At 30.1% G+C, this 23399-nt stretch overlaps 1 protein-coding gene across 4 annotated transcripts in view; it reads right to left on the reverse strand.

Annotated features, from left to right (window-relative positions):
* The window catches only part of Faf2 (Fas-associated factor 2), a 65965-nt gene extending 43247 nt beyond the window's left edge, over positions 1–22718 (reverse strand). Inside the window, exons 1-2 of one of the 4 annotated variants that reach the window (XM_076505590.1) lie at positions 22584–22652; positions 20313–20407 (exon numbers count right to left, since the gene is read on the reverse strand). Coding sequence is in view for 3 of the 4 variants with exons in the window: in XM_076505589.1 (XP_076361704.1) it covers positions 22584–22640 (57 nt within the window). In the remaining variant the exon portion in view is untranslated. Of the gene's footprint in view, positions 1–11282; positions 12085–18899; positions 19019–20312; positions 20408–22583 lie in introns of those variants that run through there. The other 3 variants (XM_076505588.1, XM_076505589.1, XM_076505587.1) reach the window with 3 other exon arrangements.
* Positions 22719–23399: the final 681 nt, after the last annotated feature.

Below are 23399 nucleotides of genomic sequence, written 5' to 3' on the forward strand. Positions count from 1 at the left end.
CTTACTGGAGCTTGAAACCAGAACACTTGGCTCATATAATTTTATGAAATCTAATGCATTAACTGACCTACTTGGGTTTCAAGAGTAGACATTACCTGTCTCACAACACAAATTTAAAAAAAAATTCTCATTCTGATCAACCCCAATCAAGAATGTTTATTTACCAAAGTGTTTCAATTTATTAAAAGTGTATATGTGTATATGCAATTTATTAAATGTAGCATGACCATTTACGAACATCTGTGTGTAAAATATGTACAGTTTTGGGTCAAGATGTACAAAGTGAATACTCCTGCAAACAAAAATTAGAATTTTCTTCCAGTAATATCAGATGGGTGTGTTTCTTTTATAGCAAAGCCACATCAAGCTATCTGCTGAGCCCACCAATGGGAATCAAACTCCTGAATTTAGGGTTTAAATCTGTAAACTTACCACTGAATATTCTATCAAGAAAGTGTGAATACATTATCTAAATGAGTTGCTTATATAAAGTACCTAGAGAGAGGGTGCAATGAAGTTGTAGGAGAATTTTGCAAATTAAAATCTGCCAAAGGCATTCGAGTGGGAGATTTAGAGACTGAAACAAGTGTATTCATTGTTTAGATGGGCAAAAAGTGAAAATACTAGAGATGAAGAAATAACTATAGTGTCAACAATTGTAATTATGTTTTGGAATACAAACTGAAATTTCATTTGGTTCCTTTTATCTGCTATATCAATTGTTGCTTTTAAACTTTTTGCAATATTATGTGCAGGAAAAGGATGTCTCTACTACCCATGTATTTGCTTAATTCTTTCCAGACCAAAAAGATGCTTTGGACTGACATGCAAGTCAACATTGAATATCTCATGAGAAGTGTAACTGTATCTCTATTTCAACAATATATTTACCAAAACTTTTCATAAACTGGATATGTTAACAAGATGAAATATCAACTTCATGAATACCAAAAATATAGAAAAATCTATATTAGAAACACTTAAATTTACATTTCTGTCATATGTCTTCATACATGAATTGCAAACATAATGGGTCTAGATTTTTAAATTTTATTTTTAAAACATTTTTTAGAATCTATGTTTCCCATTCATATTTCACCATTTTCTGTTAGTTTGATGTTTATCTTATGTTTCTGTGCCTTCCTTTTGATCAGAAAGAGGTTCTGATTAACCTTTAATGTTCTTTAGTTAGAATATAAATGTTCTGTGAAAGTTAGTCATACATTTGAAAAGGCTAAAGTTAGTAAGGTTTGCTTTAATTAAGATTAATGAAGCAACTTGACACAATTTTAGAAACTTCCACATTTAGAAGCCAGGATTTTTAAATTAAATATTCCCTGATAATAGTTTTCTATGATACTATATCTACTAGAAAGCTACAGGAATACTTTTCTATGGCAAGACATCATCAGCTACAGACATTTGTAAGTAAAGTACATTAGATCTTTGTTCACAAACTACTCTTCATAAAAACTGTCAATATACAATATATTATTCTGACACTTGATAAAGGTAATGATGCCATTTCAAAAGGTTACACTGATAAATTTTTTATTCTTGCCATGTTTGTATGATTTATAGCAGGTTTAGTTTGGTCTTCTAACAGCAAATGGAATTGAAAAGTTCCTCAGTTAAGTGTTAAAGCAAAAAACTGAATGAAACAAAATTTCTGAATAACTGTAAATGCAACATGTTAATTCTTTATGTTATGAATTAATAATATGATTAGTGTAAACTAACATTTCAGGCTGAAATAAATAAAGCAATAAAATTCAGTTAATCTCAAATATGTTTTAATTCTATCTAAACTTAATATAATAACAGTATTCTCTAATAAGTAACATTAAAGTGAAAGATTAATAATTTTAGTACAAACTATTTGAATATTTGTATTATTCTATTAGGATAGTGAACTATATATGAGAGAGAAAATAATGAGAATTCCTGACTTTATGTTGGAACTCTGAGTTTCTAAACAAATTAATTCTAAGAATCTTGTGAACATGTCATATATTTTATTAAATAGCTTCATATTTCTAAGAACAAAATAAATTTATCAAAACATATAATTTTTCCTACTTTACTTTTATTTATAAACTTCTTTTTCACTCAAAACACACACAAAATTAAATTTTGTTTATAACAATACTACTACTCCAAATAAGGCTTGAATACAAAAGTGCTACAATGTAGTACAGACTCAGTAAAAAAATTAAAGTCCATTTATGAATGCTCTTTGTCTTCTAAATTAATTTTTCATATACCTTTAAATCTTTCCTTAAATATATTAACATCTGACTTGATACTTAAACTGTTGTAGAACACCTTATCACAAGCCTTCACAAAATCAAGGTATACAATAGATATTTCATCACTTTCATAAGAAAAAAAAGTAGAGAACTTATTAACAACTTCAGGAAATTGGCAAAGTAAGAAAATCATTATGTACAACGATGATCAGGACCACTAAGTAATTGCCAATTTTCCAAATTATGTTTCTAAATAACCTCTTAAAACACATTGTAACATTTTACTAAAGTATAACAATAACATAAAATAAAATAAATAAGCCTTGAGTTTTCTGCAAACTTTTTAGGTAAAAAAAAAAAAAAGCTCTGTAAATCTTTAAATCATTGGGTATTTCCATTATGTTAAATAGCTAATGATAAGATAATTAAAATGCCTCACATTTGTGTGTGTTTTTTTATTGCAAAGTCACACTGGGCTATCTGCTGAGCCTACCAAGGGGAACTGAACCCCTAATTTTAGCGTTGTAAATCCGTAGACTAACTGCTGTATAATCATATAGCTTCATATAGCTTGTTGCAAAGCATCTTCATATTTTTTTTTCAGTAAAATCTTCTTAAAGCCAGCAGACTTTATGTTGAATACATTTTTCAAATTTTTCTAAAACAGCCCTTCTCCAACAAAGAGAAAATTTAAGGGAAAAAAGTAATGGGTCAGTTTGAGAACTTCTTCCTCCACTTGATCACAAAAAACACTAATAAAAACAGATGTTTAGCACTTTGGCTACAGTTCCTTCTTCTATCATATTTTTACAGTCTCTTAAAAAACAAATATTACCATTATTCTTTCTTTGTGCTTAATCTAAGTATCAAAACAATTCAAGTGAAATTTGATGTTTTGAGGAAGGAAACATTCAAAAGCCAGAAGGTTCGCTTTCATTAAGAGTAATGAAGCAACTTGACACAATTTAGTAACTTCCACATTTAGAAGCCAGGATTTTTTAAATTAAATATTCCCTGAAAATATTTTTCTATGATATTTTAGCTTGAATAAAAGCTTTATTGGGTTATTCTGTGTTTATATTTTTTGTATTATAATGTATTTCAGACAAGTCTCTGATTTATTATGTTATGTACATTATGTATTGCCATTTCAAATAACTGCAAATTCTGATTTTAATTTAGAAGCTAATTAAATGTTATATGTATTCAATTTATGATATTTGCTAACAAGACTGATACACACAATTTTCTTTTTTAGAACAAATATATTTTGATATATAAACAAAACAACAATACAATTTATAAGTCATTACAAATAATAATTTATATACAATTTTTACAAAGTTACAAACAATACTGAGTTTTATATCCAGTTTAGAACTAAGTATTTTATCAATGAGCCAGGATCATGTCGAGAAAATTAATTCTGAGTTGATACTGCCATATCTCCCTTAAGCTAGCTGGCTTCATTGGCCTCTCACCCTTACAAGCTGGCTTTTTCTCAATGAAGATATTTAATGTCCTTATACAAATACTAATGTGTGAAGTTAATTCACTGAATTTAAACAATTTGTAATTTTCAAAATTTGTAAATGTCCCAGTCAAATTCTGTATCACTTCTGATACCTATAACACAATGACTGTAGCTGTCCAATAATAATAATCTTCTGTCTCTCACTGAGCTCCTTTTATGTGAGTCACACAATTTTCTCAAAGTTTCAACAGTGTTCCAGTTTGTTTTTGTAAAACAAATATTCTTGATTGTTACTCTCTAGAATCTTCTACAAATTTTGAGAACAGGTAGAACATGCACAGTACACAGTCAAGACTACAGTCACATGCAAAAAAATTAAAATGAAACAAGTGTAAATATTAAAGTAAATGTATGACAGTCAATCCATTACAATAAAATTCAGTGACCTGCATTTTACAAGTGAATTTCATGTTCATTTAAGCCAGACATTTTCAAATTCAAATCAGCCATCACCTCCCTTTTTTCTTAAATTATCAACAAGTGTCCAAAGTATGCTTTTATAGTATTACATACTTTTAATTGTAGAATTGGCTTCATGAAAAACATCAAAGATTATAATTGCTTTATTTAAGCATCCTTCCAAAACATATCTCCTTATTTTTCTCATTTTTAAACAGCATCTTTCTCAGAAGTTTTAAATTTCGAAGCAATATACAATCCCTCCAAAATCTCAACTCTTCAACTTCATGCACTGATAACAGATTAACCAAATTAATCACCTTAAAATTAAAGTCTCCCACAATAACATGCTTGCTTTAATTCACACCAAAACTGACACATCTACACAAATTTGTAATGTTAAAAACCAGAGAAAAAAGCCAATACAAAATGCCAGTAGACATATTTTTCACTTTTTTTTAGAATGATCAATCCAAACCCTGCACTACAGTATTCCAAGCCTCAGTGATATAATTTATAAGCTTTCATATAATCACACGTTGACTAATCAGTGATTTTCAAAATTTGATGGATTTTTAAGTACAAGTTTAATTGCAATAAAAAAGAAAAAAATGAAAAAGTTAAGAATTCAGTTCATAACTGAGTCTCTGAAAATTTTGCTTTTGGAAATATTTACAGTAATTCCTAGTAGGTAGACAATCTAACTCACCTAGAATGGACTACCAAAACAAGGAAATGATTAACTATCTTTTTATTTCTCATAAACATCTTTTATGAGCATCATGGTATGTATGTCCCATACATTACTATTGTACTTACATGCAATCAACACAAAAAAGTTAAGCCTAATAATTATAGCATATGAGCATTTCAATACACTGATCTGCCACAAAAACTCAAAAATATAAATACTAGAAGGCCAGTTTAAATGGATTAAAGTAATTGAAACAAGTATAAAACAGCTGCATATTTTTGACATAAAACTAGAACAAATGTGGAAATTAAATTTTACTTCAGTACATGACCACTGCTCATAAAGCTTAAAAGATATGAAATTTATTTTATTAAAAGTTGAAATTAGTCAGCTTGAGGAAAACTTTATCAGTTGTGTAAAAAACATTAATTTTTAGGTATTAAACTTCACAATTGAAAAGAATGACATAAGATGTTTGTTCTTAAATAAAATATTTTAAATAGTATCATACTATTATAATCAACAGATATCAAAATATATAGCTAAAATTATTCATTCTGCTAAGCATGTATAATGCTTAATTAATTACAGCATACGAGCATTTCAATACACTGATCTGCCACAGATCTTACTATTATAATCAACAGATATCAAAATATATAGCTAAAATTATTCATTCTGCTAAGCATGTATAATGCTTTAAAACAAAATAAAAAATAACTTTTATTATATTATTTTATTACAACAAATCATTTTGTCAAATAATACTACCAATGCTCAACTGCTCATATGAAAAAAGATAAATTTAAACCACTTTTTACTTTTCCAGAAAACACCAATTACTAATGATATTAAGGTTGTTGGTTGTGATTAGGATGCTCCTCAATTATATATGGAGTTGGGGTAATTCATGACTTGGCAGATATATTTAATTTATAAAAACTTTAAAGATCCATGTATTTTAATAAAAATTAAAGCATACAATCTAATGATACAGAGGCTAGTTGGTGCATCTAGGCTATTCCATTCATTAAACTCTGAATAAAAAGTTAAAAAAATGTGTCAAAATCAGCTCTTATTATTTAAATATTTACGAGTTTTTCCCTTAAACCTTTTTAAATTCCCATAATCCACCACACTCGAGGACAACCCATTTCAAATGCCAACCACCATTTTAGAAAAAATAAAATAAACCAAAACTGACTCCTACAATGCTTCAGATTGTAAAAGCATATTGTGGGCCAGATGACCATTCACTTGAAAAATGAAGGGTATTTTTTTTTAAACCATGGGTCACTATCAAGTTCATAAAGTTAGTTAAGCTAAAGTTGTGAAAAAAAATCAATTATTTCACTCTATGAAAACAAAAATATAAAAACCCGTTACATTTCAGTTTATACTACATAACTTCTACACACTGTATTTTTCAGGGAAGTTTTATTACTCCAGTATCCTGATTCTCAGGCAAACACAATTGCACAATATATAATAATAAACCAGTAACAACTCTCCATAATGCCATATTTAATAGTATGTATAAACTTACTGAATAAGTATAAACAATGACTGACTATCTTTCAGCCAATTTTGTAATGTTTCTCAATAACTATAACTGATAAGAATAACTTTAAAAAAAAGATAGTTTACATAAAGTTAGTAAGTGTGAATACACAAGAAGACTGATGTTCAGAGTTACTTTGAGATAATCAGTGTCTTCATTTTTTTTATATACTGGAAAAACATGTAAAGTCCATGTCCTGGATTTTGAGCTGCAAAGAAACAGATTCCTGTAAGTCTCACATTTATTTCATTGGATTGCTGTGCCTTCCTGTATTTTGTAATATAATTCTGTGCAATTAAGGACCTTCCACAGTCTTCATTGTTGGTGGGACATGTTAAAGCTAAAACACTTAATTTAATGAGAATTTGGATATCTTTCCCATTGTACTTAACAATCATTTTCCACAATGCATCCATGTTGTCAGTGGAAAACAATTCAGTAAGCAAAAATCCATTCAATGCTGCTATTAACTGAAGATGTATTTCCAATAATACTAACCTCCTCTGAAACTACAGCTATTTTTCAATCTCCAGGGTTTCCACTCTTTGCCTATCTAAGCATTAAACACTTTTACTCAGTCATTTACACCCCATTTAAATGTCTTAGGCAAATGCTAATTTGGAATTTTCTCCACCAACCTCAATGCACCCTCTATCTAGGTACTGTATATAAGCATCTTATCCAAATAATCATGTTTTTGAAACATAAACTGGAGGTAGGGCAGGAGAGTTTCAGTGGTAAGTATTTATGAAGACATTAACTTCCAAAACATACTTGCCATCTCTTAAGAGTATATCTAGAATCCCACATTGAAAAGGTGGAAGAGTTTTGTAAGCATGATCCATACAGAAAGCATCTGCAGAAAACAAGAGTGTACCAAGACAAAAAACAAATGTTACAAAAGTGCAGGAACTGCACTATATCCATAACAGGTGCTCTCCACTTGAAATTTATTTTTACCAAAGGTGGTATAGAAAATAAGTAATTATCAGTACAGGCAGTCTCCACAAGGTAGCCAAGGTTCTACAACTCATGGGCTGGAATTAAATGGCCATGGTACCTATATCCCACACTGGTGAATAAAGCTGTTAGACCACAATTATATATATACATATAATTTGACTGGATCCCAACCAGCATCTATAAAATCATGTGTTTCACACCAATATAATCACAACAGGAAAGTAAGCAACACCTCAGGCTCGGAATATCAGGATTGTGTATGCCATAACTCAACATTCATCCTCACTTCCCAACCAAGTGGACAAGCAGTAATCTGCTTGCCATGCAATAATGTAGAAGGTATAGAACCTGTGTTCAACCAAGGACCTAAGATGGGACCACTTCACATTTGGAATTATAAGGAGATAGAAGACAATCTTCCATGGCCAATATACTAAACCAACATTAATAAAAGAGAAGGATCATATGCTCCCCAACCAGATAGCTTTGTGTCAATTTTGAAATGAAATTACAAATAGGCTCCCAAGGAGGACACCAACTTCACCCTCTTCTCCAAAAGCAGAGGAACATACTCAAACATTGTGTTGGAAAATTCTCTGTCCACAACTCCAGCAACTGCACACTAGGGCTTGAAAAGACTCTGTCCTGAGCTCCACTAGTTGAGCCTTATAGGTGAAGAATCCCGAATAACAGTGCTCTGAAAACTGTGCAATTGGTGGGCAGACATTGGAAGGAACCCCTTTAGCTTTACTCATGGTTGTTCATAATAAAATAATATAGTCTTATAGAAACACCAAATGTCAACAGAGCCTGTTGCAACCTGTATTAATCATAGTGGTTGCTAGTGTAGAATTGAGAAGACAAAGCATATAAAAGGGTGAAAAATATGAAGGGACCTTGGAAACAAAAAGAGTATATGATTAAGTAATATACTCATCTGTGGTTAAAGTTTCACAGATGTAGTAGAAAACTCTCATAAGAGGATACAGCCAGATTAGGTAAGTAATGAGATACAAAAGCATTAGGAGTTGTACATATACCAGCTCACGCGTCTTCCAGAGGGCAACTCAACTAGGAAGCTAATGACATAGTGATATAATAAATCTGATGAGATGTGACATGCAAAAGATTCCTCTCCAATAACAACAATTGATTATAAGCCATGTGAATAAGTTTATGAAACCACCTTGTAAGGTTAATGGTAAATAAGTCATGGAAAATATTAGAATTCCAATAAATGAACAATCTATTTCCAATACCTCAAAATAAGTAAGTATGAGCCACATAACAGTTGAGGGCCCTGACAAAACATAATTAACAATCAAGATCAAAGCAGTGATAAAGATAAGAAATGGGTGACAAATGGATTGGTGAGAAGGATCTTTTCACTTTCCTGGCTGCCAGAATATTGGGAAAAAAAGACCTACAGGGGTAAAGCAGAACAAATGTGGAATGATAAAGAACCCGATACATATGCAAACAACTCCAACCAATGATGTCCAAAAGAGCAAAACAACAACAACAAAAAATACAATTTAAGATAAAAGTCAAACAAATAACACAAAGTTAAAGACTCAATAGAAAGATTAGTGTATGCATGTAAAACAATTGTAAAATCCCAATTCAGTAATTGAAGAGGTTGTTTGGACTGAAGCATATGAAAGAATTTTAGTACACCTGAGAAAAATGGGGATTCATAAACCTTCCCATATTTAGAATACCTAAAAATATACAATATAGATTCCTTATCCATAGAAGAAGCAAGCCATTTCTCAAAAATCCAAGTCAGAAAATGGGATATGATAGATACTTTTGGATGAAAAGAGTTTAACTTCCTTTCAATACACCTCCAATAATAAATATTCCATTTCCATTAATAAAAGATTATGGTTGGCCTATGGACAGATTTAGCTGCATACAGAAAAGCCTTAGAAGTTAAACTCTTAAGTCAGGCAAAGGACCATACAACTTATGAGAATAATAACTGAGTTTCTGAACATGTGGGTGGAGAATGTCTGATTGAGGTTGTCTTAACAGAGATTTCCAATGACGAAGAGATAGAGGTGGATATTCCTGCAGATACTGAAGAAATAGAAATCACGTTCAAGCTGGAAAATAAGATGAAACCAAGAGAACATGATAGAGAGAAAACAAACCATAGTCAGAACCTGAGACTATAGCCAAATTGAAGGAAAGATGTACAGAGGTAAACCAGTACAGTCTAGACTGAATGCATTTACTGCCAATGCATGAGGGTAAGGTGCTGGAGACCGAAACACCTGCAGTTGAGAATTCCAGTTAGTTGCAAAGGCATTGGCTACTGGAAACAAACTAAGAGCAAATCCACTGAAAAACCTCATGATGTAGCATCCATTCTGTCAGAAGAATCCCTATGGTTCGAAACAAGTGATCTGCAATTAAATTGATCACTTCAGGAATATATCATGTTGAAAAGGCTGATATAATAGAAATTAGGCCAGTATTGAAAATCCAAAGTACAAAAACAAAGGTCTCAAGAATGTGTGCTTTCTGGAAAAGAAATCCGAGATGCCACCTTAGAATTATTGCAATGTATCATAACAATTTTTCTCTTCAAGAGATATAGACCTAGAACCATTTCCTGGTGTGTTTGTTTTTAAATTTTGCACAAAGCTACACGAGGACTATCTGCGCTAGCCGTCCCTAATTTAGCAGTGTAAGACTAGAGAGAAGACATAGTCATCACCACCCACTGCCAACTATTGGGCTACTCTTTTACCAACAAACAGTAGGATTGACTGTTACATTATAATGCCTCCATGGCTGAAAGGAAAAGCATGTTCAGTGTGATAGGGATTCAAGAGTAACCCAACCCCTGACTGTTAATAAACACCAGACAGCAGAGGTGGCAGAGAGGAGGTAGTAGAAACATTAATTAGGGAATTCATACACAGTGTTAAGTTGTTTTTTTTGTTAAATAATGTAAAATTATAAATGAAAAAAATAACTGTAGAAATGCCAACCATATTTAAATGCACACTGTAAATAGTAAATAATTACAAGCCTCCTGTTGATACAAATCTGTGCTGAAAGCTTTGTCAAGAAAACATTAATTACACTATTGAGTTGAGATCCTTACATTCATTACCTCAATAGGGTAAACATTGAAGATGGTGAAGAAATTTGAAAATCAGAATTTGTCTAAGGCATTCAAGTGGGCATAAAAGGCTGGAGTAAGTATTCTTAATGCTTAGATGGGCAAAGAATGGAAACCCTGGAGATCAAGAAATAGCTATAGTGTCAGCAGATGGTAAGAATGTTTTGAAAGCCCAATTTCTCCAACTGTTTTCACCTGTTTTTAACCACTATCATCTATGAATATTCCTTGGATGTTCCATAATGATTAATTAGAATCTTGATCTTTCATACATTCCCAACTCTGCAGCTTATCTCTGCTTGAAAAGAGCAGCAGATTCATTTCATCATCAAAAGCACCAGTTTGTGGACATCTTGAATTCAGATATATACCAAGTTTGATAATAAAATTCACCAAAAGGGAATAAATTCACTGCCCTTCTGTGGACAGTGATTTTCAACCTCTTTTAGGTGATTTTCTAGTTATCAAAATCTGTCTGCAAAGTATGTATCAACATCTAACTGTACCAACAAAGGATTAAGATTTTACTTTCGAAACTGTTGAAACAGAATCATCACTGGAGTTAAAACATCAAGTTCAAACAGGGCAGCTAAATGTCCTAGAGGCAAGTTACATGGCTTAACCTTGTTCTGATCAGGGATCATTTGTTTCTTAAATCCAATGTAGTAACACAAGAGAGCTGGGAAGACTTCTAAACTGACTGCTAAGCCCCCTCCCCCAAAGTGAACCTTGTGAACATTTCTTACCTTGATAACTAGAAAATTAAGTACTCTCTTCATATCTTTCAATAACTGAGTCTTCTTAGCCCTTCTCTTGAAAGAATGATATCAACTTTTTGTCAGTGTTTTTAGGAAATATGAGAAAATTTACGTTGCTTGACAATATATCAGGGAATAGATATTGAATAAATAGAGGTTTTCTCTCATCATGATGCTGCCACTCCTTTCTTTCACCCAGTCATCACTGAAGCTCCATCTGTCCCTACTTCATGACATTTCTTTTTCTGTAACATGTTCTTTTGTGGCTTTTGTTATACTTTCATAATGACAATGTTCCAAGTGTAAACCTGTAAGGTATGATGCTTCTGTCTTTGGTTCACCACCCTTCATGTTGATAACACAAGCCCAAAGAATAAACTTTCAGTGCATTGTTTTTATCTTAATAGTGAGGCATCAGATGTAGACTAAAGTTTTTTGTTCATTTCTTCATACAGTATTTCATTGATTGTACCAAAAAAGTATCAGCAATATAACATCAAGACTTAAGAATTCATTATCAAAATCCTTCATATGCCTCGTTACTGTATTTGTCTTGAAGTCATAAGTCCCATATTCCATTATCTTTTTTATTGGACTGGCTTTACGTACAATTTATCAAGTTTTCTTTGAAGTATCTTAGCCATAAATACATTGTTTCCACCACTCTGGCAGAAACTTTCATACATCAATCTTTCTCCCCAAAATCTGCTACTGTCGTACTCTAAGCATGGCAGGTGAACTTGAAACAAAAGTCAAAGTATGTGACTCAGTGTAAGAGACCAAGATTCATCTGAAAACATAAACAAATTGAATTATAAAAATTAGTACTACAAAATGAATTTCATGTTTCTCATATTCTGTTAAAAATACCTGCAGAAACATTTTCAGCAAAACTCAGTCAATTATCTAAAGCCTAAACAACTAATAATTAATGGATTAAATCAATATTATTTCTTCTTATAAAACACATAACAATTAAATAGTATAATTACCATACATCAATAAAAAATTCCAGTAATATTATATTTTATTTATTAAATATATTTATTTTACCACAACAGTTTTTTTTTTTATATTTAGCCTTTTCCTAAACCTTTTCCAGATTTTAATCCTTTGGGACATAGCATGATAAGTACATTAATACTTAACACTATACTTAAATGCCTTCACAGGAAACTAACATGGAATAAGTAACATATTATTAAGAAGTGCACAATGTTATATTAAAAAATACATAAGTTGTCAAAATATTTGTATTTGTTCAAGATAGAATTAACCCTATGGGAAAGATGTAATTCACCAAGCTTATAACCCGAAAGTATCCATGAGAGTAATTGTACTATACTTTTTGATAATGTAGGTGAATATTTATAACATTTTATAGATTATTAGTAAACATTACAAGGCTTTCATACACAAAATATCAAGTTTTTACATTACATATTAAGATTTTTTTATTAAAGATTTGACTGTGAATTTTTTCTTTAAAAATGTTAGCTATCCATCATGCAATGTAATTTTGATGATAAGATTACAAATAATTTTCTTTATCTGAAATTTGCCAAATTTCATTTGCATAATCTCTGTATCCTTTTAGTTACTTTTAAGAGTAACATGTAAAGAAAACAAATGAAAAATAAGTAACCTCATAATTAAGTTTCAAACATCCTTTTTCTTTAAAACTTTATATCTTATGGCTCTGTACAAAGTTGAATTGATCCAATAAATTTGGACAGTCGGGATTTAGTGATAGTATAAGTATCAAAGGGTTTACAAACACCATTTCCAATTTTACCATGCTTCAACAGCAGCTATAAATGCATAGCTTCCAATATTTTGTAAGGTACAGTGAGGTTTCAGTTACAACATGTGTGTGTGTACATATGCCACTATTTTACAAATAAGTAATTAAATTGAAGTTATATTTCTATAAACATAAAACAGCAAATAAAAAAATATTAAGAAAACAATGATCTCTACTGCTTATGATGTTTCAAAGCTCTTTTATGTATCCATGAGCCATATTTGCTAACCAGTATCTAAAGCTTTGTATAAATTAATATGTTGATGTTGAAAAAAGATTGTAATAGACTTTATATATGCATTTTGGAATACCAAAAAATTACAAATGGCTACACTGATCTATTATAATTTACAGCCTTCTTAACTATGTTGTATTTGAATCTAAAAAATTCTAATTTATGCTTGAAAATAGCACTGATCATAACACTTCAAACTGTCCAAAAATATGAGCTTTCCTTAGAATGATTAACAGAATTATGTATAAGAACTTTAGAGTTTTTGTTTGATTATAAACTCATAAGTGTAGAAAAAGAGTCATAGATAAACAAGTTTTCTCTAAGTGGTAAAATGGCAGGTGGAGCCAATAATGTAGTTTTGATAAATATTATATCTCAGCAAATAGAAAAGGTAGGAAGTTCTTATTTTATACTCTAGCTTGCCAATACTGGAAATATGAGTTTATAATTTGTATGAAATTATAGATATTGTATTATGGGCATCATAAAATGTAGCCTAACCAAACCCAGATGACATACCTATATGACACACAAAATGCAATATTTAGCATTTTTTTATACATGTTTATTTTCAACTTAAGAAATTAATGTATAACAATAAAAGTTAAATTAAAATCTATACTTTGATACCACATTTATTGACATAAATTCATAAAATTCATGTAAATCCACAAATGTGATATGCCTTTGACCCCAAGCTATATGTAACAATAGGATAAATAATATACACTACTTTTCTCATTTTTCTGACTTGCATAAATAACACAACCTCTATTGTAAGTATTTGACTAAAAAGTTAAATTTTTACAACTATTATCTTAACCCTTCCAACATTTTAATGCAAAAGCCACTATGTTATATTCAAAATTTAATTAAACACCTTTGCTATTAATGTATGTCGATGGTATTCACGTTATAATGTTATTATATATGTTATGACTCAAAGCTTTATGTTATCTAAATTTTAGGTTCCTTCTTTCCAAAGAAACTTTCAAAAAACTCTTTAAAACTTCACACCCATTGCTGCATGGCCCACAAGCTACGGAAATTCTCTACTTTGGCACTCTATATCTTCAATAATATAATGCTAGTTGGGTAGATGTACACTTACACAATAATACATTTACTTAATCCATTAACACATACATCTCAAAGTTTACTGAATGAATGCAGTTAAAAACAATTAATAAATGTCAACCATTTACTCATGCTATACCCACCTTCAATAGATTTGGCTGAGCTTTATAGTCTACATATAGAAGTTACATACACATCTATTGTTATTAGAAAGAAATAATTTTACATTATAATCCAACAACAGTTACTTTGAAAGTGACACACACTTTTCCTCTCAGAGTACGTTTAATTGCCTATTGGACTGTTGGCTGCTCACTTAACTATAGCACTTATAACTGTTTCTTAGCTAAATATATTGTAATTAATGATACAGTTAAATTGTATTATTTATGTTTTAAATTGCATAATTGAAATTTTAAAAATATTTAAATATATATCATCAGTTGTTTCTGTTCTCAAGGCTTACAATATTATGTGGTGCATGAAAATTTCACCAAAAGGTTGCACATCTCTGTCAAAGAAGCTGCAATATATTCTGATGGCACCAATAACTTGTGTTGAGATGAATAATAAATGGTAAAGAAAAAAAAGTAATACATTAAAAATTAACTATATGTGAAAAGGATAAAGATCTGAAATTACAAATATAGTTAAAAGAAATCTTTTAAGATATAAACCTTTTTTCTTTCCCAATTTTAATCATTTCATTGCACTGTATGTTGATAATAACAGCTAGAGTTAGAGACATGATAGAGAAAATGAGAAATAAAATATAATCATTAACCTTAAAAATTTAATATTCTTATAGAAGGTTCTAGGGGTTATGGAAATGAAATAAGAGAGCTGTAAGATGAAAAGTAGTTTTATAATTAATATAAAATCTACCTTGTACTCAAACTTCTCAGAGTTTAAGTGCACATATCTACTGTAAATAAACAACACATTTATTAGAGATGTATTTATACAATGTCATCTTTGTGTATACTAATTTACCTTCAACAAAATTTTACCTGGTTTTCCGAGGATATCTCAGAGTTACCATATGTACTGTTGCATAAATGTTCTTCCTCAGTTGAGCTGATGTGAAATATATCAGCCCAATGCAAAAGGAGTTAACTAGTTACCCAACAAGCCTCCAACAAATAAAAACAATGAAATACATTTAAGGTATAACTTATTATTGGACCAATTTAAGAAAAGCTATAAAATTTGTAACCTCTACTTTGTATGTTCAAAATTATGTTTGAAAAAATGTGAATAGTTTTTTTGGATTTGCTTCTCATTTTAGCAAAAATAGAGAAACATAAATGTATAATAATAATAAAACTACTGCAAATAATAACAACAAAAATAATACATGAATACAGCTGATGCAGTGCAATTTGAGTTTACTTTCCAAAGATTATTGCCATGTTATATTAGTGTAAAAAAATTCACTGTTCATTTACTCATCTTTTTAAGAAATTACAATTTATGGCATTCTGATTTCTTAAGTATCCACAATGTACATCACTAACTAAAGAGCAACAAGTCACTGTTTTTACATTATAAAAAAGTAAAGGTAAAAAGTAAAAAAATAATTGTAAATAATGGATGGTGAGATAATGCACATATTGGAAGGCACAAAAAATGTCTGCATTGTGTCTGTGCGAGTCTTGAGAATGCATATTATACTGATATGATACAGAAATGTCACAATCGCTTACACAACAATAGTCTTGAGAACATCAAAACTGGTCCTATACAAAATATTTGAATGGATAAAAGCAGTACTAAGATAACTCACTAGCAAGAGACCAATAAAACTCAAATATTATTAATATGTCTGTGAAATTATTACTCCTTCTTCCAATATAACATAGTGATAAGAGCCAACATTGTAGCATTTATATACATTTTCATTCCATACCATTAAAAAATTGCCAACCAAGCTGAAACTCACTAGGCAGGAAATATTATTAATACAAACAAATACAAGTAATAAACATTTTGCAAAAATTATGCATAATATAAAGATGGAAATGCCAAAATATACAGAAACATGCTTAGGATGAATGTACCAAACCATACAAAAATCTTTCAAGAATAATTTTTATCTACAAATAAATGTTGAAATCCTGTCAGTTATAAGAATTCAGACTTAAATAAAACCATTTAAACTGAATAGTACTGTACAATCTTTCAGTGGCTAATAATTATGTTTATAAGATTAACTCAGCACTTACTAGCTACTTTTGTATGGATTTTTGCATGACTTTGCATATTCATACCAAAATAATACTTAATCTTTTGCAAACATTTTTTATTACTTATCTCCTCTCCTTTATTTAAAACAATTGCATTGAAATAGGTTGATGCATCAACACTTGTTTATTTTTATAATTCAATGATAACATATATTGTTAATATCATATCATAGATCTGTCAGTTTCTTAACTTTGGATTAAATGGAGACCAATCACACTGAATAATTTTTCAATGACAGTACAAGTGCACTGTACAAATGTTAAGGGGATATTTACATAACCCATGCTTCCCAATTTCACTTTATGTGTATACAATTAACTACCACATGCTAGTTTCATGTTAATTAATAGAGAGGATATCACATAGATTCCATGAAATGAAGTATGATGACATACATACATACACAGGTTTTGCAGAAAAGTAGGCCACTATATAATGTATTATTCTGGTAACTAAGAAATTGTTGTTTTTAAACTCAGACATCAATACCATACACACATATCTGTCAGTTTCATAAACACTTGATCTTCTTACATATTAATTTAGATTATTTTATGCTTATAAGTTTATAACAATCAAAGTTATAATTTTCCTACACTGAAAATTTATTTCCAATAGGTACTTACCCATGATAACATTAATAGCTATTCTTGTTTGGCATTACCTTCTATATGCAAAACATTTTTTTTATGCATGGCATGTATTCTATCTCACCTCCATTGGAATTAACTGGTTACAATGTATCTCCTATAAAAATCATCATGTATAAGCCCTCCACTAATAACAGAGCAACATATTATAATAGCACACCACTCACTCTATTCAATTCTACTGAACTTTCACTTTGAGTTTTGACAGAAGGTGAAGGTACCAGTTTTCTGTGAGGAGGAAGAGTGGGAATTTTGAAAGGCAAGTACCTATTGGAAACACATTTTCAATGTAGGAAAATTATAACTTCTGATACAGTATACTGCCTCCTCTCAAACACATAGCTAGAATCCCACCTTGAATAGGTGGAAGGACCTGTGTGAGGAAAGACAGAAGTATCCTTCAAAAGCACCCAAGGGATACTTTCTAAGATGAGACATGTTCTAAGATCTAATATTGGAAACTGCACCACTTTTAAACAGAGATACTCTTCACCCATCCTGGAAAAAATGTTGCATGTGTGTCTGTGTATATATTAGTGAAATTAAATAATTATACCGAAATGAAGCCAAATAAGTAAACAAAATCATGAGGAAGGACAAAGTTAAAAGGAACAAATCCCAACCTCTGATTAATTACATTATAACCATAAATGTTCAAGCCATAAACAAAACACATTACAATTAAACAAAATACGCTGCATATTTTTGAAAACAATCCTAGGGTACAAGCTACAATGTGTTATTATATATACATACATGTATTTGCAATCTTTATTTTTCTTATAGTTTGATTACTTACCTACTACCTGTAGAGTCAGGTATAATATCGTAGTAAATAACATAAATGAAATTTGAAGCTTTACTATAAATCAAAATGTTTGGTAATTAATTACAAGTTTTTTTAATTTTTCATTTGTTTCCAATATTTATCATTAGAAAAGGTAGCTAAAATGTAAGAATTGAAACTTATTAGGCAAGATAATAAAAGAAAAATAACAAAAATCTTTATGGGATATACACAAACCATCTGCTTATGTGTTATGTTATTTGATATGGTAATGTGAGTTGCACATGCACCATGTAATTGTGAACCTGTGTTAGTGTATTTTTAGTCAGATACAGCCAATAAAATGAAAACTAATATAAGAAATGTACATTGTTATAATATTTAAGCTACTGAAACAAACATTTGTGCTTTCTTGTTATAATTTGCAGTTATTCTAAAACAGAAAAAAGTAATTTAGATTTATTTCCTGACTTTTATGATGGTTATGAGGTCAAACAAATTGACCAACACAAAGAGCTGCATTGATAAAATAATAGATTAAAGTTTTATTCAAAAAGAAGTTTGATGATTACCTAGTATGATACAGAGATTATGAGAAAAACTTTACAATTTTCAAATAAAATATTTTAATATAAAATCAAAATTGCTTTGCATGTTGGATAGTCAGAATTCTGAAAGAAACAAATCACAATAAAAAAATATTAATTTTGAAACATGATATATGTATGTGTTTTCATAAATATTCTACAAATGTTTGTAAAGATAATGTGTACATTAATTTGAAAAGAAATAAAAATGAACCTACCATTGTCAACAGTCATACTTCTCAAACTTGAAAACATTCTATGTGACATTGTCTTAAGCAATTCATAGATCATTCTCCCAAGTGAGTTTCTTCAGCATATGCATAAGGTAGCCCTGTGGGAAAGAAGCCTTCCATACTACACCTGTCCAATGTATGGAGGTATATGCTTCTCCAGAAAATACAGAAATATTCAAGATTTGAAAACAATGGCTTTCAGAGAAATAAAAAAGGGTTTATGTCAGGAAAATTCACCTTAATTTGGTGAAAAATGTTGTACACCAGCATGCCCTACAACATTAAGTGTCACTCCATTAAATCACATGAAATGAGTGCACCAGCAATCTAATCCTTCCCTGCTAAAATTTATGTCTTTAACTCTTACCACTCTCATCATTAACTACAGAAAAAAAAAAAAAAAGGGGATTCACACAATCACTTTTCTTAACAATATTCAACATCTCAATCAGGTCTCCCCTGACTCTTCATGAAATATAATTTTAATGGGAAAAAATTTAATAGCATTGTAGAAAAAAGAGAATCTGGTATTTTGGATGAGAATTGTAATAAACAATTCAAGTACAGTATTGTTGCTAATCATAGGATAAATAGGATTTTATAATTTATTTACAGAAATACTGAATATAAGCCAAGCCTCATTTGAAGTAGTGTGCTCAGTCTTTAACTCCTTACCTTAAGAAAGACACAAAATGGTTGGAAAATGTTCAAGAAGTAGCAGTAGCCACGATACCTGACACAGAAAGTTGTCATGTGAAAGAGAACAGATTAAGATCCTTGAAATCATTTTATTTAATAAGACTGATGTCTTTAAGACTGTTAAAGAAACTGATACGTCAATATCTTTTCTTTTTGTGTTATTTAATGAAAACACATTAGGATTATATATTCTGGCAGGGTACATCATTTTTAGCTCTTACATGGTAGTAAACCTTTCATATGAGTTGCCTTCAGATGCAGTAGCTGATGTGAATTTAAGGAAAAGCTTAAATATTCAAATGATAAGAACTGCCTCTGAGGTTGTTTTCTGCCAATTTTTTTGAGAGTTTAATCAATGAGACAACCTCAAGGTTTAATATGCCCCTTAATATCCTTAAGTATTAAATAGCAAAAAGAAATAAGGAATATTCTTTCTATTGATTCCCTATTAGAGTGTTTCCCAAACTTTAAGCATTCATGTACCACTGTTGAAAGTTCAGCCTTATCAGTGTATCACAGGTGTGGGCTGTAGCCAGCAACATCCAACTGTTGACTGAGGGAAGAGGATAATCACATAATTATATAATAATGTACATAATGAAGTAGAAAAATTGCACAGAAACCAATGGACTTTATTAATATTGTCCATCAAGTATAATCATAAAGTAATAATAAATACATTCAAAGTTGCATATGTACCTGGAAATAAACAAGCTGATGATTGTTCAATGCAAGGAGTGGAAACACTTGTGATCAGATTATATGACAGGGATAGCTAGCTCAGTGTTGGTAACCTAAAGAAAAAGATGTAGCTTTAAGACAATAAGAACATTTTGGGCACTAGGGTGAAGCTTTTAAAAGTAGGTATCCCTGTTTATTTCCTGCCCCTGCCAGGTACCACACTTTGAAAAATACTGCCCTATTACAAACTTGGAATGTGGAAATTTAAAACACTCATTTTTTTGTGAAAGGGGTAAAGGTTTTGTGCAAATAAACAAAATGAGTATATTTAGGTGTTTATGACATAAAACACTAAAATTCTCCATTTACTATATTTAGTTATGGTTAAAGAGCAAATATGGTTGTTGGTTCTATTAAAAGAAATTTTTAATTTAAAAAAAAGGTCACTATGGCCTCATAAAAAAACTTGGTTAGGACTCATTAAAAATATGCAGTAGTTACATACCCAGCATTTAGAATACTGACAAGTTATAATCACTTCCCACTTGACTTAGAAAATGAATAAGAGTAAATTAAAAGACTAATTTGTCTCAATGAAACAATCTGAATAAAACTTTTGCATTGGCAAAATAAATACCAATTATAATTTTTGTTTGGTGTTGATCAGTGTGTGTGTGTTTACAAGCTGCCAGGAATGACCTTCAAATTGACACGTACCTTACAGTACACAATTTCATGATCATGAATATTGACAAGTTTCCAATACAATAATTTGTATTATATGCATTTATATGTGTGTGTGTGTGTGTGTGTGTAAATTTTGATAACTTTCTTTAATTATTATTATTTTTATTACTGTTGTTGTTTTAGTTTATTAATATTCAGATTTTTGAAATACAAGCATTTAGTATTTGAAAGATTGTTCCCAGCTATCATGGACTCAGTCACTGTGTGTAAATGTACTATATTTATACTTGAATCTCTTTCTAAGGAAGGGTATTAGCATATTTAAAGAGTGAAAAGAATGGCTACTTCAAATACTTCTGGCTTAACTTTAATTACTGAATTATCAACAGATTACACATTCCCATCAGCTTCTTAAGCACCTTTTTCTCAACTATTTATACACCAAGTTGCTAATGGGCTGTGGTTTTGTTGATTATAGAGCCCTTAGTAGCATATGAATCACATACATTAAATATACAAATAAATACATTTTGTTTTACTGTTGTAATTAATCCAACTATTTACTAAGCCTTTTTTACATACTTTATAAAAAAATAAGTGAATTTATCAAATTTGTATTGTCAGTTCTTTGCAATAAGTGTGTAAAAAGCAAAAACATAATATTACTTTACATCATACAATGAGGACTTTACCAATAGTGAATGGTATAGAAACAACTCAGACATTAAACTAAGAGGAGACTTAAAATTTTTTAAACTTATTTGGAGGGTAAAGAAACTTAAATCATCTATTCAAAACTAGGATTAAAATTGGAATAATTCTAAGTAGTTTCTGCAGTGAAATTAAAAATTTTAAATGCCAATTTAAATAATGATGACAGTTTCATGCTTTTACCTTTTTATATGATTATTATTATTACTACTATTTTTTGCTGCTGTAGTTTTGACCATATGTTTATTTTCTGGATGAAAGGTAACCTAAATATTAAATAGTATCAATATTGCAAAAGAATTCAGAAATTATGATTCCTTTCCTAACACTAGTCTTGTTAATCTAATGAAATACTCATTAGTCTTTACTGTACCACTAGCCACATTTAATTCTTTCAATGAAACAATTATTCTAAAATACTAATAATAGTTTTAACTATAATTTGAAGTTAAATAAATATAACACTAGTATTACTACTAAATAAAACGTGATGGTAAAGAACAATTCAATTTTAAATTGGTAACTTTAACATTACTATTAAGTGTTGTATTAGTTTCTAGTAATATATAAATTATAATAGAGCATAGGGTATAATATTACTTTCCCAAAGTTTTTACATAATAATGGCAATACTACGACTCTAAGAGTACCAGAGTAGACTGCAGTATTATTAGTATTACTATTAATAGCAACATCATTACTATTACCAGTACTAGTGGTACTTATAATCTAATAATATTACTTTTAGTATACTATATAGTAATACACTGTGCTGTATTTGTTAAATCTAACTCACTGATATTAAATAAAATAATTATACAATTCTGAATCTAATCATATATTTTGTAACAAGAAATTAACATAATACATTTTCTTTCTTTCAAATATTACCTGAAATTGCAACAATTTTTCAGTTTGATTTGATGAGAGTTGCACGTCTTCAGCCATCTTGATATAATTACCCTCTAACGGTAGAGATTTCAAGACAAAATTTAATGTTAAATATGTTGTGAAAATATTATCGTTATGTAATACTATTAATTAATGAACATGGAATATACAGTAACATTTCAAGTATACCAGTGGTTGCTCATACATGATGTAAAAAAAAAATACACGTAGATTCAAGAAGTATTAATAACACTGAATGAAACCCTATAACACGTGCGCTTTCTAAAGATGGACCTTTCTTCTTCAGGGGCAAACTCGAAATTATTGTTGGTACATACTTCAGACTTAAAATTGTTGGATTAACACTAATCAGTCAACGAAATAGTGTGCACTGATCAAAGGAGCTAAACTTAAGGCGTGAAAATTACATAACGTAATAAGTATCACATTCAATAATAGCACATTTAAAAAAAAAATTGAAGCAGAAGTGTCTGGAACAATAAAATATAACAAAGTGAAAATATTATTATAAAATTTATCATGTGTGTTACAACAAAGAGTGTCGAAATCGATATTTGTATACATCTGTACTCTCTGTGTTTGCTCGTTTAAAATTAAGCACAAAATTACATAATGGATTATCGGTGCTCTATCTACCTCAGGTTCTAGCGTTGTAAGTCTGTAGACATACCGTTGTGCCATTGGGGATCGCTTTGTGTGATAAGTCAACTGAGATAAATTACTGCTATTATATTTTGCGTTTCTAAACAAGGACCTTTCTAGAAGCTAAATATATTCATGTGGTGTGCAAGTAGG

Source organism: Tachypleus tridentatus, chromosome 6 (assembly GCF_004210375.1).
Source record: "Tachypleus tridentatus isolate NWPU-2018 chromosome 6, ASM421037v1, whole genome shotgun sequence".
Taxonomy (NCBI): domain Eukaryota; kingdom Metazoa; phylum Arthropoda; class Merostomata; order Xiphosura; family Limulidae; genus Tachypleus; species Tachypleus tridentatus.